The sequence below is a fragment of the Tauraco erythrolophus genome, chromosome 12 (assembly GCF_009769465.1).
Source record: "Tauraco erythrolophus isolate bTauEry1 chromosome 12, bTauEry1.pri, whole genome shotgun sequence".
NCBI lineage: Eukaryota > Metazoa > Chordata > Aves > Musophagiformes > Musophagidae > Tauraco > Tauraco erythrolophus.
Window position 1 is genome coordinate 21106509 of NC_141476.1, and position 18472 is coordinate 21124980.

The 18472-nt window shown below is 43.4% G+C and overlaps 1 protein-coding gene across 3 annotated transcripts in view; it reads right to left on the reverse strand.

Moving 5' to 3' along the window:
• Nucleotides 1-3778: 3778 nt before the first annotated feature.
• Nucleotides 3779-18472, reverse strand: part of VGLL4 (vestigial like family member 4) — an 82717-nt gene continuing 68023 nt past the window's right edge. For all 3 annotated transcript variants that reach the window (XM_086618878.1, XM_086618876.1, XM_086618877.1), the window contains exons 3-5: nucleotides 11786-12008; nucleotides 8505-8625; nucleotides 3779-6606 (exon numbers count right to left, since the gene is read on the reverse strand). In XM_086618878.1, the coding sequence (XP_086475004.1) occupies nucleotides 6338-6606; nucleotides 8505-8625; nucleotides 11786-12008 (613 nt within the window). In that variant the 3' untranslated portion in view covers nucleotides 3779-6337. The remainder of the gene's footprint in view (nucleotides 6607-8504; nucleotides 8626-11785; nucleotides 12009-18472) is intronic.

Below are 18472 nucleotides of genomic sequence, written 5' to 3' on the forward strand. Positions count from 1 at the left end.
ACAAACACAGAGGAAGCGCATCACCTGATTAAGATTTTTTGTGGAAGACTAAAGACTTGGGAATTCAAACTGTAGCTTTGAACTAAAAGCTCCAGAGCTCCGTGGAAGATTCCGAGCTGCTGCGAGGTGCTCCTCCTACCAGTTTTGTGTCAGATAAAAGGTACCAGGACCAAATTTGTCCTTGGGGTTTTAATTTAAAAACAAAGTTTAGTTTATTGTCTTGCAGTTCGACCACTGCTTTTGCAATGGCTGTTCTACACTGGACTTAGTCTTCTGCTGCACCTTTCTTTCAGCCCGTGCTGAGGGTGCTATTAAAACACCTGAGTTTGCTGTAAACTATTAAATGTCTCAGAGAAAGTCTGAAATTAGAGAGCTGGAGAAAGAAGTGATGGCTGTGGCTTTAGATCAAAGATGAATGATCCAAGGTCCCTTCCAACCCTAACCATTCTATGATTCTATGAAATGACTTGCTCTCCCCTTAGCTTTTCTGACAGCATCTCCCTGGGACAATGGTTGGGCAGGATTAGGCTTGAATGCACTTGGGAAATTCCCTACAGTCAAGAAGATTCTAAGACTGAAGGTTGAGCACCAGCGGGAAGGCCGTGCGCTGAAGGGGTTACATTCCTGGTTTTGCTGTACATGCAAAGGTAAGTCACAGCGGCGCAGGTCTGCTGGTCTCTTTCAAGGCTTGTGCCCCGCTAGTGGAGAAAAAAAACCCCTATGTGTATTGAATGGCACTCGGTGAGAAGTGCTGCCTCCGTGAGCCTCCCAGCACCAGCCTTGGGTGTAAAAGCCATAGAAAACCTCTCTTCCCCGGGAGGTGAACATACTCCTGAGACAGAGCAGGAGCTCTCCCTCCTGCACCTCTGGAGACTCGTAGGGCTGTCGCCTTGTGTGCTGCGTCGGGAGAGCACCACAGGGAAACAGGAGAGCTTTGTCTGAAGCACAAGGCAGCTGCTGTAGCACTATATGTCACTGCAGTTTAAAAAGAAGCAATTAAATTATCTATCTTGGCTATCTTATACCCAAGAAATGCACTTGAGATAGCTGTTCCACTGAGAGCGGCAGAATGTTGCCATTAAAGGTTAAAAAATTATTTCTTTATGAAATTGGTGTATTTTCTGTCATGGGCCCTTCAGGGATAAAGTGTGCTTCACCACACAACATAACCCAGCTGTGCAGTAACTGTCTGCTGAGGGAAGAGAGCTGGAGACACCCTTCAGACGCTGCACCTAACGGACTCGGCTCCGTACCCACACCAGACGAAATGGAAGCTCCTGTACATCAGGAAGATGCAGACTGGTTTCTTATTTCACTCTTCCTCAAGAAGGATCTAAAGATAGTGCTGAGCGTTCCCCTCAGCCAAGCGTAAGCCTGCCAACTCTGGTGAGTAGAGCTCCTACACAAATAACATTTAAAATACTTCTGAGGTGTTTTGCCAGGGTATCACGTTAAGCAACAAGCCATACTGGCATGGTGTTTGGATACTGGAGAAGTCTTCATTCACACAGCCATTGTGGATCACCTCTTCTGTAATGTAAGTAGTTAGCACAGTGTAAGCAGCGAGCTCTCCTAACTCTGCTGTTGCACAGGCTTCTGAGTGAGGCTCAAAGACAATTTTACATCTTTTCTCTGTTGATTTGGCCTCCTAGGAACAGCTGGATTTGTTCCCACCCCCAGCAGTCCCCTGCGCCCCTCGGGGAGCGTTCAGCCCAGCTGCAGTGACAGTTCAGCAGCTTCTGAACTGGTGCAGTTACAGCTCCGATCTGCCATGGTGAACTGGTTACAATTTTGAGTTTTGTGCGTGTGCCAGTTTTAAAGTCTAACAGTTCAGTTACACTGTGCAGTGGTGTAGCTGCTTCATGAGCAGCCGAGCAGCCGCAGTAGTTGCGTGCTGAGCTCCCTGCAGCAGTGGCAGGAACCCCTACAGCCATCTGAGAGCAGTATGCCAGCGTGTGGGATCCAGGCTGAGCTCCGCACTGCCTAGGAACTCCCTTTGCTGCTTCACGTGTTTGTAGCTTTAAAGGAAACAAACGTGCTGGGTCCCTTCAGCCCTACTGGGTAAGCACAGGCTGCTGGAGAGCTCACTGGTTATTTACCAATAATGCTGTTTTAGTACAGGTTGATGTACTGCCTCTGTACTCCTGTTGTACTGCTCGTGCGTCACACTGTCGCTGGCCTCCCCTCCTGTTTGTACGTAAAGAAGTTCATTTTCACAACTAAAGCACCTTGAAATACATAGAAACTGTATTTGGGAGAGGGCACTCACTGAGCTATGCAGAAAGCGCCAAACTCAGTCTCTAGTATTTTTGTGATGTCAGGTCTGTTATCTAAAATTTAAATTCTCTTTGAATTAAATTAGCAAAAATAATGGGGGTGGGGGGAGGAGTGTGGTGAGATTACAGCTGCGTAGCTGGAAGTTGCCTTTAATTTAGCTAATTCAGCTCGCAGAAGGCGGCCATCCCAAAGAGCATCGAACTTCATACGAAATATGTGTGCACGGTCCAGTTTTTCTAGGCTGCAGCACTACCCCTTTGTGCAAAATTACTGCTTGCTGCTAATTGGAAAAATCGTGGTAGGAAGAAAAAAACTCTGTGTTTTTCCTTTACCATGTAGAAGAATAGAACACTCTGTAAGTTACTGCTTTCAGGTCACTGCTGCTGGTCCTGTTTCGTGTAGTCCCCAAAATGTTGATGTAGGGATGACTTTTTCCTAAAAGGAAACCAGCTCCCTTCAGAAAGCAGACTGAGAGGCGTGTGAGGCTTGTTGTAGTTGGCCTCCCTCCCAAAAGCTCTTAAAGCATGTATTTAGGCTTCTTTCCACGGGTAGTGGGAGAGGGATGTTTTTCAGATGTGTTAAACTAATCATTCTACGTGTGTTCTCCTGGAATCCCCCCCGCCCCAAAATGGCCGTTCCCTTCAACAATGTACATGCAGGTCCTGCCGCCTTTGTTTTTCAAACCATTTCAGCACTTCTAATACAATACTTGTACCTCTTTATTTTTAGGGGTTCCTTTTTTAATTTTGGCGACACCTCTACTACATTGAGTTGAAATTCCTCTGAAGGCTCTTGCCTGGTTCACCGAACTTTCTCAAAATCAGGTAATTAGAACACTTGTTTTTAAGGATTAACCATCGCCAGTCAAATGAGTGAATGACCTTCTGTTGAAATGCTGCCCACCCCAAACACAAGAGCGTGGGCGGCTGCATTTGAAACACAGCTGTCATTTGAAATACAGCTGTCTTCTTTGGGGAGTAATTTCTGTTCTCTAGGCAAAACTTGAAGTTGAGGGACAGAACAAAAGGAAAGAAAGTTTAGATATTGGTCTTTTCCTAAACAAACAGTACAGAAATGCTTGAGTAGCTGCTATTTTCCAATACAGTCACTGTTCAGGAGCTGCTACTGGTGAGCTACAGTCGGAACAGCTGCTTCATCCCTCTGCGGAGAGCAAAGACCTGGTCAGTGTGCTCAGTGAGCGGCCCAAGATGGCCTTCCTCCTAAAGCCAGAGGTACTTCTGCCCATCTCTGCCGCGGCAGCAACAAGTTCTCCGTATAAACACTGTTTCTTGACAAACTCCTGAACTCGTAGGGAAAAAAAACCCAACAGACTATTGCTATGCCAGCCCCTTCCGTGGGGTACCAGTCCTAAACAAGAAGGGTTCCCTCAGAAGGAAAACATGGCGTGAACAGAAGTTTGTTCCTGCTTCCAGCTGATGAAGTATAGAAACCAGCGTCTTCCTCTCTTACCAAACAATACAGAAGAGTATGTACACACCTGTGATTTAAGAGCACTTTATTGTTCTTTAAGGCTACTTTTAAGTACAAAAAAAAAGATGGCCTGCCAAACCTTTTTTTTTCCCAGGTGAAACAAGGCCACAAAAGAATGGTATATTACAGATTTACAAACACAGAGAGAATCTTTCAAACTGAACTGTAGAGAACCTGGCTCTGTGAAGAAACTTCACCACGTCTCATGATGGTGAGTTCGGTTTAGTTTCCTTCCACCTCCCCCCAACCCTTTGGCTTTCAGGACATTATTGTGTCTCATATATGTTTCACTGGACATATCACATTAAATCTTTATTGCCCTCGAATCCATTTACCTATCTCAGATAAGTAAATGTAACCTTGTAAAACAGCTATTATTGAAAATATTAGCTTTAAAAACATTATTTGTGTTTACAAAGAAATATAGGAGTCACATTTTCCACAGAGTCCATCTACAGTATTAGTATTTTACTGTTATACTGCTCAGTAGCCTGTAGCAATAACAAACTAGTGGCTATTAATGCTAATGCAGTGTCCTCATAGAATAACTGTGTTCCTGCACTTTTACTGTATTACAGACAAATCTACAACAAAAAAAAAGATCAACTTTTTTCTCCAAACAAAAAAATGAATGATTACAATAAAGGAAAGGGAAAAATTAAATAGCTACATATCATTAACAAATTAATTGTTCCTCAAAAAATACCTACAAATTTCTCTGTACATTCTTTACGCACAGCGTAACGATGGTCTTAAAGTTACCTATATAAAAAAGTGTTCTTTTAACAATCTTCCTACAGAGAGTAGGGTACTGAATGCCAAAGCAAGTAAGCGTTGACTACCCAGTAAGATGGTAGTGAAATGTGTAAAACTGGGGGCTTAGGTGGTTTGTTTTTTGTGGTTTTTTAAATTTTTTTTTAAAGAAAATTGAGCAGCCACCTTCCCAACAAGAGTAAGAGCCAATCTCCCGATCTCTTTCTACCCTGCACCTTTTCCAAATTAAATAGCTTACCTTTAAAAAAAAAACAACATAAAATAAAAGCCACAATGGACCCAATACTGTAACATAGTCCATAATACATCACGTGTAGTTCATCTTCCAACTAGTTCTAACTTTCTACACTGAACCAATCGTTTCAGGTAACCCAGTATAAAAAAAAAAGCCCTAGTTGCAACTGTACTGGGAAGATGGAATGTATGGGGGAGAGTAGTTACACTTAACAAGAAGAAGAGAAGCTCTTAGTACTAGCACAGCTGTGGTTTTACGCCTGCCTCTATTGCCTAATTTCTAGTTAGTAGCTATTAATATAGCAAATGATAATAAATGCAGTAATACCTGTATAAAGTTTTCTAATGGAGGAATGTATGCTGCAACTTGGCGTAGCTTTATGAATAAGCTTAAAAAAATTAAAGGTCGTATTTCACAAACTGTAACAATCTGTTGTCCAGCCAAGATACGTAACGGTAGCAGTTTCTGCAGCGAGTTAAAGGTGGATTACACAGTTTTAGGAAGCAAATTCCTGCTAAGCAGACAGTGCTGCAGACAGAAACAATTACTCAGTCATGCGCAAAGCTATAGCATCCTGTACCACGCATCGTGTAGCTCTAAACTGCGTCGTTTGAGGCCTGTCCTGAGGCTGTCCTCTTTTGCTGGCTGCTACTAAAGTGAATATCAAATACAAATATCGTAGAGTACAACTGTACCAGCAGTAAGTATATCTAGGATTGTTACTGACAAAAATAAACTAATTCTGAAGAAAAGCTAATAAGTATTATGATTCTTACTGTCTATACATTAATAGATACCAGCTATTTTTCATAAAACATGCATCGTTAAGCACTATTGAACCCTCCAACCTCAGCTCTATTCTAACAAACTGCAGTGTTTAGGAAGAAATGCCCGTGTTCTGTAAATTATGCAGTCCAGTTGCAAGCACTAAGCACCTGAAATCTAAAGAGAGAAAGACCTATAACCTGTATGAGACTTCCCCTTCCAAAGCTGTTTTGCTTTAAGAAAAATCAAACTGATAGAAATGTCATCCTTAAACCCTTTTTTCAGCAGTTTGCCCTCAAAAATATTAGCGTCTTCCAGAAAGTTGCTATGCAACTTCAGTCCTCCTCCAATAGTGCAAATCATACATGACAGTTCTTTTCAAGTATATACATACAAAATTACTTCACAGAGAGGGAGGGAAAAAAAAAAAAAAGGCGTTGTAAGCAAACCAGACAAATTCTAGTCTCGAGAAGCTAATAAAAGCAAAAAGCATTTGGGTCAACCAACTAAGTGTAATGGCTTTTGTGGATTAGCGTGCATTATTTTTTTTTTCAGGGGCAGCAGATTTGCATCAGAGGTTTCTTTGGTAATTGAGGCAGGAAAAAAAGGATGCTACATCATATGAATCTTTATGAAATAGTTCCTGCTATCGTCGTTAAGGGCACCCTTTTACAAATAAAACGTGAGTACACGAAAACATGTGTGAAAACTAATCTCCCCTCCCCCAACACTACTTTAAGCACTGTTCAAAGCTCAGTCAAACCATGCAAATTCACCAACGTAACGGTCCTCTCCTCAGGAGACTACAGAGGGCGAGTGATTATGATTGACCATATGAGAGGAAGGGGAAGACTGGCCCCGCCGTGACGCAGACTCGGGACTGCTGGAGACCCCGTCCTTCGCAGCTTTGATCTGCAGCCACGTATCCCCAAGTGCTTTGGCAAAGTGGTCGTCGACTGATCCTGTGATGGACACAGAGTTTGCCACTGGCTCAGGCTCCTTGTAGTTCTTGCCAAGGCTTCGGCGGAAGTGCTCTTCCACCACGGGGTCGCAGGCAGTGGTAGCTAGACGGGAAAGGAGGCAGAAGGTGCGTTATTTCCGTGCAGAGTCCTGGCACCAAGCAACCCACTCGGAACCTGCACTTTCTCCCTTTTTCCTACCGTGTCAGCAGAACGCAAGCCTTCTTTACAACACTACAGAACTAGCAGTGAACAAGGTGGGGAAGATGGGAGGAGTTTAAATTTAAAAAAAAAAATGTAATAAATGGAGTTAAATATTTTTGCATTTCTGTGACCTGCAGCAGGTAAGCATTTTATATACAATTACAGTTCTCCCTCTGGCTCATAACAGCTAGAGCTCTGATTCTGTGGAAAACCTCTCCCGAAACAATCACCTAGAACTTACATTTAGGCTTAAATAGAATTAAGGATGGAAAGAGTTCCTTAAAATCAGCTCCCAAGCCTGCGGATACCAGTCAGATGTGAGGAGACCCCACTCTAAATTCCAGCATGCCAAACGCTGATTTCAGGGTTTCATCTTACTGGACATAATTGTGCCAGGAGCTGGTCGGAAAACTAAATGGATCATTACCTCTGCATTGGGTGCTACAAGCACTAAAATGGTGTAATACTAATACAAGAGGAACGAAGAACCCTAAAAATCAGGTTTTGAATGATAATAGTAAAAATTGCTCAGACTAAAGATGACGGAGTTGCAGTTTTACAATTTAGAAACAGCATCTGTGTGTCTGAAGGAGATTTATCTTTCAAAAACACTTAAAAGTGTCGGGATCCATGCCATTGTCCTTCATGATACAGAAAGGCTTGATGGATCCCAAAATCCATGTAAGTGTCATGCACAAAGACCTCTTCAAGTGACAAAGGACAAGTATTTTCTGAAAACATTTACCACTGTTCCAAAGCCCACGTAAATACAGCTGGGCTCTCCATGTAGTGGCTCTCCTTAGAGAAGTAACAGCGGTTTTTTTTAGAAAACATCTAACATCTTAGATCCTTAACTATTGATTTCTCCGAAAGTGTAAATATATCCTCCAGGGTCTTGCTTCAGCGTCTAACTCTAGTTTTCTGCAATGTACTGCTCTTTTAAAAATAATGATAAATAAATAAATAAATACCCTACACTATGGACTTCCTACCGCCGTCATACTGGTATTGTTACACTGACACATTCTGGGTGACGACGCCTCACTGCCCTGCACCTTGGGAAATGCCGTGTATTAAAGCTGTGCAGCAGCAGGTGTATGACCTGAAATGCAAGGTCTGTGTTTTCCCCTGCTCACACAGCGAGGGAAAGCGAAGAGAAACATCCCAAGGTTTCCCAGCAAGTACTGCATGAAAAGATTTCATGAAAAGTACTAATTGCACAGAAGGTAGAAAGCTAAAGCTCCCTGCTTGGGTTGCTATAGCAACTGCCCTCCCAAAGCTCTTTGTGTTATCCATGCAGAGAAAGGTGGAGGGCATGTGCTTTGGGAGAGCATTTGTATCTGCAGGAAAAGATTTTCGTGACTGCAGCTGAATCATAAAAGTCCACTGGCTACTGAAAGACTGGAGAAACTACAGCTCCTAAAACGAGAGCAGGGTTGGATCCGCTGGCCCTGTCTGCTGTTTGTCAGTTAGACTAAAATAAATATAATGACTTATTTGTCTGTGTGGGGTGTTTGTTTTTTTAAAGCAGCTTTTCAAAACAAGGAAAAAGAACACCCCTCTCTCCCTAATCTTGAATTGGTATTTTCTACTGTGGCACAGGACTGATGGCTAAAAAGACTGCAGCGGGGATCTGTGCCAGCACGTCTCTGGGCAGACGGGATACAAAGAGGTGTCTGTTGTTTCACCTCCTTTTATTCCTGTTCATACATCAGTGCCTACACAGAGAAGGTCAGCGAGAGGATTTTGCTCCCCTCAAATTCCAACCAGGCAGTGAAGAGCGCGGCCGCGTCACTTACTGCTGGAGGGTCGCCGGTAGGCGGGCATCGCCGCGCCGCAGCCGCTGTGCGCCACGGGGCAGTGGGAGAGGTTACAGTTCCGGTTGTTGGCAGAAGCACAGGTGATTACGGATGGACGGTTCTGATGGGGAAGGAAAAAGACAACTGTCACTCACGAAGGCAGTCGGCCAAAGCCACATGAGCAGCAATTCACTGCGTAATCACTCGAGATGTACAGCGAAATACCCCACGACCTGCCCCATTCAATAAAGCACGTTAAACCCCCAAACATTCAGACACACGCATGGCATTTCCATAATGGCTCTTAGTTATTTCAGGGGCAAGCAACTGTACAGAAAAAGGGCAGTTTAAAAGCAAATCATCAAAAGCATTGAAGTGATTTTACAGTGACTGTTACAGTGACTGTTTCGACTTCACAGGCATTACATATGCAGAACTAAATGTCAACACATGAAATGGTGGTTTCATTCTATGTCCACATATCCTTGTGATTCCAGGACTCAAAAGGGCTTTACGAATTTTACAGATATTTGTCGTCTTAGTGTTAATCAAGTTTTAATGTTATCGTTTTCCAGTGGGAAGTGAAGTTTTCCTTGCCTGATGACCTCTGTATTCTGTACTCCCGCCACAAAACAATAAGCCCTTAAGATGTAAAATACAAAGAGCTCCTGAGCGAGTCTTGACCACAAGCACTTTTCTGTTGTAATTCATCTGCCTTTCCAGCACTACGTAATAAACATCGTCCTTCTTCATTCTCAACACCTGCAAATTCCTCCAAATCTCTATTCACATATTCTTAACTCCGCAATGGATACTGTGTACAAAGTATAAACACAAAACACTCTAGTTGTTTATGATGAAATGTTACATTGGAACAAGGCCTTAGGAATCCCAGCTTCTCCAGGTGGCTGAAGGGAAGTAACACTGGTACTGAACTACTTTTGGTTTGTGTTTTGGCTATATTTTATGATGCAGGGAGTCCCTTTTGCTACACTCAATGCAAGTTAAGTGTCCAAAAGATTAACAGAATCACTGTAACTAACACAATTTAAACGTCTTGTCCATTTTACAAATCTGTGCAGCAATCTCACAAAAATCACTACTTTACCTACCACCACACAAAGTCAACGAGGAACGGAAGAGTTTTCATTGTTTAGTGGCACGTCAGTCTAGACAGGGTAAGAGCAAGACCAAAGTAAAGAGATGAGCTTGCAAGGGGAGGTTTAACAGTTTCTCTAGACACAACAGGAATGATGCCATTTACATCTTTCTTATTTTTTTTTACTTTGCTGTCAGCGCAGCTAAGAAAAAAAGCGAACTATTCGATTTTTGTGGAGGTATTTATTTTCTTTTTTATAGGGGCCAAGTTTTTTTGAGTCTGTGAAGCAGTTTTTGAGTAGTGTATACAGCCTTATTGCCTCAGAAGAGTATTTTAGACACGCGAGAGGCGGGAATTAGAGAGAGATGGGTCATAAGAGAGCGTGTCTCAAGAATGCACGTACCAACACCACAAAGGATCTGAGAGGCAGGATGAGGCCCTGGTATGCTTCTGTGGCTACAGCTGCACTGAGCACACTATACATATTTATATGAAAATACTGAGATAACCTGAGAGTTTAATAACAGTGACTACAGCAGCTGAATAACCTTACACTGCCTAAAAAACAAAGGTATTTTTTCCCACCTCTTCACAAGAAACAGAGTAAGATGGAATCCCATTCAATACATTAAGGTTAAAAAAAAACCAAACCAAAAACAAACAAAACACCAAAAGAAAAGAACAAACCATCAAGCTAGGGTTTCTTATTTTCAAGACACTTTTTTCTTTGTATGATTTCTACTCTGCTCTTAGCAAGGTCTTACCTCAACATTCTATTTTCCCAAGAAAACAGATTGTAATCTAGCTCGAAACATCAACGATAACAAAAGTGAGAGGATTCCAGTAATGGGCAACAGGAATCAGCCCAAGTCAAACACACCGAACAGAAGAGTGCCAGTGGTGGTCGCTGCTAAGCTGAGCTGCAGCCGAAACGTTATCAGAGGGCACCGGTGTCGTCAGTGGAAGCCTGTCCCTTCCTGCTCTGTCATCACTGAACGCTGACAGCAAAGAAGAGCCGTTGTGCACAGAACAATAACTCTTCAATCTGCCTGCCAAATGATGCAAGATACCAGCAACGCTCGTGTAGAGCCGGGCGTTTTGGCGTAGCCAAATGTAAAAGACTGGCGCACGTCGCCAACCACCGTGACAATCTGCACGGTGCATGTAAAGTGTACGGCTCCAGTGGAAAAAAAGCTTTCATATACTGCATATGAAAAATCCCAACCTCTGAAAGATCACCTGCTCCAAGTGTTTACCCTTTGCAAGGCATCGCAGTAGGGAGGAAGGAAGGACGGAAGGAAGGAAGGGCAAGCTTGGGTACATGGGCCAGTTTAATTTCTCAACGCTACAGCTCATCATAACTCAGTTATCTGGCTTTGTCTCTCCACTTGAGAGAGGGATAAAGGTGACTCTGACACATAAGAAAACTTATTCCATAGAGATGGCTCACCTTCAGCAGTTCTGAGGGAAAACAAATACAACTTCCAAGATAGCAAGCCAAAACCCAAACAATCAGCCAAAACCAAACCAAACCAACAACAACAACAAAAAACATTCCAGCGTATGGAAGTCAACTATAGAATAATCAAAAATCATTACTTTGCTTTAGGAAAAGTAATTATGAAGCAGTGATACAACATCGCTTTGAACAGCACACTGAATGCTTTTGGCTGGCTAAAACAAGTAGGTCACTCTGGCTTCTTTCACCTGGAAAATTCTGTACAAAATTCTCCCTTACGCCCTTTGTGCTGTACCTCTTCTTCAGCAGTCCCAGCGGGAGCCAGCTGGGACAGAGAAGCACACACTGATTGCCAAGAGGAGCGCGGATGAACGCCCTCTTCCCTGTGAACTGCATCAGTTGTTGCCTAGCAGGTACCAGAGGTTCACTCAACCACACACTTTGCACTCCCAGTTACAGCACATGCATTCACAAAGCACCAGAAAAAGCAGAAGCCCAAGAAACCTCTGACAGATACATTTAAACATCAGCAATTTAGTCACATGAACCACAACGAGCTGTGACATTCACTGTGTGTTTTTAAAACACATTTTGCCAGAAGGATGGTTATCGCCTACCCACTGTAACTCAATCCATTCTGCTTACATCTGGGAAGTCCTCGCTGTGCCTACAGCAAGGTTCCTACAACCACCCCGAGTTTCTCGTCAGCCTGGAAGCCAGTACCTGCTGCCGTTCCACAGAAGTCAGTGTAGGTGCGATGCCAACTGTCCGGGTTGCATCCATGCTGTTTTTGGTCAGTGCTAGAGGTTGATCCATGGTCAAGCTGGGGATTGAGGCATACATGTGATTGGCATGAAGGCTCATTGTTGGGGCAGCCGCCCTCTCTATTGGGCTGCGACTCCTCTCTCTGTGCTCCTTCCGGTAATCTCCGTTGGCAGTCTTGTTTCTAATGCATGAAAGAAAAAAGGTCAAAGGACTTAGTATTGTTACAAGGTGTAATGACACATGGAACATTCAGTCCCTTTCAGAAACATGAGGCCAGGCCTTTCGCTTGGTTGTGAGAAGGGGTACAGGATCCCTCAGGGAGGCACCCCTGGGATCTCCAGCCACCTCCCTGGCAAAGACAGGCCAATGATTTACAGTTGCAACCTCTGGCAACCAACATTTTTCTTCAGCCTAGAATTTCTTCAGCTACTTACCTAAGTTAAAGTAACAACTGATCGTGCTTCATTAAGATCAGACACCTCCTCATGTAACATACTATTAATCCCACTCTGTCTCCTAACACCACAATATTCTCTATGCGTTGCTGAAGCCCAAGAAAAGTTTATTTACTCGAAAGACATGGTTGATACTGGCAAAACGCAGTGAGCCAAAGCAGGCTGCAAAATCTTCAGAGCAGAAAACAAAGGAAAAGCAAACTACACCGCACTTGTCTCAGAATCATTGAATTGCAGCTGTTCTTTATAGGAGTAATTTCGAACTGCTACTGAGCAGTACGTCTCAGTGGATGCACTCACGTAATTAACCTATCATTCACCGCAGCTAAAATAACACCCAGTTTGTACTTAAGTACGAGCTATTTCAGTTTCCATACAGCAAAATAATGGTGATTAGAGGGAATACAGAGAATCAAAGGACAGGTACTTCATTCACACCGGTGACAGCAGTCATCCTCACCGCTCACCCAGGTAAGCGTGGGCACCAGCGGCAGTCTGGAACGCACCGGCATGACACGCGTTCACACGCTGCCATACCTGGTGCCTGCGTGCGAGACAGCCAGCTCGGGCTGCCTGTCATGTGAGAGGGAGCTGAGGGAAAAGCTGGTTCTGTGGGACATTCTGTCTGCAGAACATTCTTGAAGTAACAGTGAAATGTCCTATATGTCCTGTGTGTAGGTGGGTAAAATCCATTTACGAGGGTTGTTCCCCAACTTTTTAAGCATATCATAGGATCTGATGTGCAGGAGCAATCTTTAAAAGTGCTCTGATGAATATTAGGCAGAAACAGAAAAGGAATAATGTTTTCTCTAATACCAGAAATTAAGATGTACAAATAGTATTCAGCATTGACATAAATTACAACTCCAAGAAGCTACTGCCTATTTTAATATCTGAGAAAGTCTCTCGAAAAGGAATGCTAACAGCTAAGGGGAAAAAAAAAGCCCTGCCAACAGAGGAAGATAAAGAACCCCAAAGCTCATCAACAAAAATGCTATAGGAAAACCTTGCAGGTTTATACAAATGAAATAATTACTTACATTTATCTAACGTTTACTTTCTGATAGTTAAAAGCAGACAATAACATGATGCTGTCTTGGAGTTGATTTCTCCCTATCATCTAAAATCCACCAGCACTGGTGCTCACATTGCCCCTCCGACACCACCCCGCTACCTCCCCTGCTCACACCCCACAGCTTGGCCATGGGGCCGTGCTGGCAGCCGCAAGGAGAAGCTAAAACCCCAACAGGGAGCGGTGCGGCGCAGGGATGCTCTGCCATAACCCTGCCCCGGGAGCCAGGGCTGGTCGCTGTGTTGCTCAGCATCTATTTAAGTGCCCCTTCAGACCACTTGAGCATCCTGTGGCAATGGATTCCACGGTTTAAACTGCATGCTTTCTTAGTACCTTTTCTTGACAGGCTCTTTTTTATTTAGTTTTAACGTAAAATCTAATGGCTTGGTCTGCTATTGCCCCAGTTCTTACCTTAGGAGAGAGAGAAAGCCATCGCTCCCTGCTCATCATCCTCGTGGCACTCCTGAGTTTGTCTCTCTGTTCAACCTTTCTTCCCCGGGGTACTACTTTCCTCAGAAAAAAACTGTTCCCATACCTTTGTCACCCTTGTGGCCTCTCTCACGTGAGAGATAGAAAAGTTGTAACCTTTCTTGAGATGGGGGTGCAGATGTCTGTGTTCAGGAACAGGACCTTTGCTGAAATAATCCCAAGCCTTCAGTGCTATTCTTCAGCTTGCTCAAGAGTCACTTGGACGTACAGACATCGCTATTGCTGCCTGAATCAAAACTCAACTAATTTATCCTGGTACATGCCAGGGTTAACGCGGTACCAGGCAACCAGTGACTTGAGAACCTCAGGACACAGCTTACTCTCTGTGCCAAATTCCCCTGGCATGCTTCGGGGGGAACAGCCAACAGAATAACAATGCAGTCTGTATCCCCCTCTCCACCCCCCCACCTATCGCTCGTCCCTTTAACTAATTACAAATTAGCACTTGCCGATTAGCAGAATCGACCATAAAATCCGACCTTTAACGTTTCACAGCTGCCGTTCAAGATGTTCTCTGAAAATCATGTTTTTCTTGAGTCCTTCTTTATAGGCCAGATTCAGAGCCAACAAAGCAGCGCACGAAGCACCAGGAAACACTCTCGGAGCGCTCCATTTCCATCTCGTGCCAGCTTTGGTACCAAGGCTGCTTCACGAGGTCGGCATTCAGAAGAAAGAAGTTAGAATTGCAGCGCTCTGAGCTAAGGACGGACGCAAACGTGTGACTTCATGGCAGCACAACAGGCTCTATATTTGAAGTACAGTGGCCACAGCTTGAATTACAGTGCTGAAACAGCTACTGAACACAACCAGCTCATCCTTCACCACCCGTGAGGAAGCAAGCACGGAACTTCACCAACAGCACACCTTTGCAGGCAGGGTTGGTACCTGGAGAAGAGCCACTCGACACCCTGGGAAACAACAACATGAAAAGACGTTGCTAAAATCGTGTTGGAGTGATGAAGGCAACGCCGCGTAGAGGTGGCTGGTTCTTCTTGCTGCAATGCCATATCTTTGGTGGCTGCAAGCCAAAAATCTTACTTTTCAACTAAGTATTATCGGGTCTACTATGATTTAAACAACCATTTGGAGGCTGCAAAACCACATTACGGCTCCAGTAGGTTCCTACTTTTTGCTGGCTCAAAGAAAAAAAAATAATCCCTGTTCCGAATGATAATATTTTGTTTTAATAAGCTGAAACTGATTTTCAAAGGAAAAACCTTGTTTCCTCCACCAAAGATACTTGTAACATTAAACAAAAAATGTAGCTACACCAGTTGTTGTTTTGGTGTTTTTTTTTTCTCAGAACTGGGATTTCAACAACTGGGTGCTGCACTTCCTGGGGGGCAGGGCTGCCAAGTGACCAGGGATGAACAAACCTCCTGAAATTCCCAAGCACGAGACATTTTCCATTTTACACACCACCACGTATTTCACTCATCCTTGCTTTAAACAAGAAGTCATAGCCCTAAATATTGGTGAACTGGTAGTTTTGCTGCCCCAAAAAAACCCACCCAAACTAAAAGAGAAAAAAAAAAACACCACAAACCAACAAAACTTTTCTGCAAAGCTTTTTGGAAGAAGGGCCCGAGAAACTGGGATGAGTCTGATGCCAGGAAGCACAGCACAGTGGGCAGACCTTCCCTAAAGATACCTAAAATTATTGAGTTATCTCAGTAATCTCAGCAGACCACACCCTCACCCTTTCAGTAGGCAAATAATTCCCTCTTCCTAAATTAGAACAACTCCTCTTCCAGGCAGGGAACAGTTTATACTCCACTCCTCAAAAACACTCTCCTCAATTCATCTACCTTCAACTATATAGTCTTGGCAAAAAATGAAAAATCCCTGAAGTTTCTACTTCCACAGCAGATACTGTTTTTTTTCTGAGCCCAGCTGAACATTTTACAGCACGGTGTAGTAACATGATAGCTCTGCCCTTGTGGAAATACACCAGCCCTTCTGAGTCCCTCCTGTTTAAATATAAATAGCAAATCCTACAGATATCTGACTCCACTTGTAAAACAACTATACGACAAATTATTTATAGAGTATTCATCAATTTCACATTATTAAATCATTTTAGTTTAAAATGTAACTTTAAAAATAATTTTTTGTTATAAACTGAAAGTTTATTACAATTTATTATTATTAAGAGAAGTCATTCTTGTTTCGATATTAGGTGCTTTGTCTGGAGGAGCAATCAGAACTGCATGTGTCTGGAGATAACTGCATTTCATTAAAGCACATTAGCTACAAAATTCCACACGCACTGAACCAAGTACAGAGATGCATCTCTTGGGTCAAACACAAGGGCAGAAAGTTACAAAGAAGGATTTCTGACCATGTTTGAAAAATAACTTAAAAATATATACTGCAAATAAATCCATCTGTCCAAACAGCTTTACCATCCCCCTCACCCCACTCCGTCTTAAAAACCAGCGTATGTAACTCCAGACTCCATCTCCAGTGGTGAAGATGCCAGTGCAACTCCACTGGCTTAAAAACTGGCTGGCAGTTACTACGGCGAGCAAACATCAGGCAGTGGGACGCCGTCACATCAGCCATACCCATCGCCCTCACTCCCCTTCTGCCAGAGGCATTCGAGCTACTCGCAGGTTTATTTTAGCAGAATTACACACGACTGCAGCCTCCATTTCTCCGACACTCGAAAAACAGACATTGTTTTCCATGTTTCTCCCCAGTGAATCATAACCGAGGCTCCAGCACTTACCAAGCATCATGTGCTCGGATGGATGTCATACCAAAACCACACACATCCTGACTGTGCGCTGAGAGCCTGCTCCAGCTTGGTTCCAGATAGTGGTTGTGAGTGGAAAGCAATGTTTCAGACCTCAGGAACCCCTTCGGAGGCACTTAAAACACATTGTTCTGAATAATTTTTTGTTGTGCACCCTTTAAAGGCGGCTGTTCTGTTCACTGGCACAGAGCGGCGGTAACTCGCGCTCATCCTACAGGAACAGGCTGCCAGCTGCTTAAGGAAAAGGGAAAAAAAAAAAAAAAAAGAGAGGCCCACTGAAGGGGACAGTTTTGCTTGCACTCACTTCCAGCCTGCAGATCCTTAAGGAACGGACGCCAAAAGTATTACTGTACCTCCGAGTGCAGAAATCACAGACGTTTCACACTCCCTTTGGCAGAGGCAGAGCTCTAACTTGAAATGGTTGTTCTGCAGGAGCGCGTTTCGCTGGCAGGAAGGACAAGTACCCGCTTACCGTGCTTTTTCGTGATCGTGTAAGATGTTTCTCTTCATACAAACACAATGCATAATATTGCTTAAGAGCAACCTTTCATTTGTTTAACTTAATTCAAATGTGATTTTAGTATTTTCAGCATCTTTATAATATTTGGGTTTTAACTTCTTTTACTTGTATTTATTCACAAACTCTTAAGTCTGAAAGAAGACAGCTGCTTTTGTTAAAGACTACTTAAGGATTTATAATCCACTGACATAAATTATCTTCTCCACACCATGGGGATCATTTCCTGCAAAAGTATCTACTTGCATACCTTGATTCTGTTACTGCGAGGTGGGAAAACAAGAATTTAAGGCGATATTTCAAAAGACAAAGGTATATATCCAGAGGGAAAAATCCTAAGTGTTCCTTACTCAGCATTTTTTGAGCAATCCAAATTCACTAAAAGAACCCAAACAAAACCTGAAAGTATTAGCAGTCTGCTCTTTGAGTGTCAGCCAATTATCTGAGGTATTCATAACATGAAAAAAATCCTCCAAACAGCCCAATACACTCTTCAAACCACATCTCCTTTGAATGGCTGCCACCTGAATACATAACCCTTTTCCATCCCCTTTTATTAGCTTTATGCTTCCCTGGTACTTGGAGTAGCCTTTTCCTTTAATGGCTTAGTACTCCATCCCAAAAAGCTTTCAAGTGGCCAACTTGCAAGAATCCCTTCCACCGCAGAACCTGGACATCTGATACGGTTTCCCGAGAAAGATAAAGAACGTCCCTCCTTTTTGCCACTGCTCTTAGTTAAAACATTATTTGTAGAGCGTATTCCCTCCTGCAGGAAATCTTTTGGACAAACTAAAGATCGTGTTCAGCCCAATGCACGGATGAAGCTGACGACTGATCTTCCATTAACGCCTTTCTCGAAGCGGCACAACAGCAGCTACACCTCCTGCTACGGTTCCGGGGGCTCCAGCCCAGCAGTTTGCCAGCCAGCTGGCTACCCAGAGGTTCTGTAACCCAGGTCCGGAGCTGGCAAACCTTTTGATTCTTCTCCCTCCCCTCAAGTGTGGTTAACAAGGAGAGAAGCAGGTGGCAAAGTTTTCACTTTCTGCCTCAGGCTAGAAACAACTGGCAAAGGCACCCAAGATTTTAAGCACCGCCTCCAAGCTTCTCCAGCCATCAATAATTAAACTTAACTCTTCCCAGAAAAGAGCTTTTCTTCTTTTGAATTTTTCAACTTGAGCTCATCAGGCCCAGTCTGGAGAACTGGGCATCATATTCACACGAATTCTTTCAGAGTCAGTTCTGCAGTTCCTTCCTTTAAAAAATTTCAATTAATGAAATTTTTTTTTCAGCTTACTTCTACACCTTTGAGATGAGAAGTCAAAATAAAACCATTGATAATGTCAAAATAAAACAA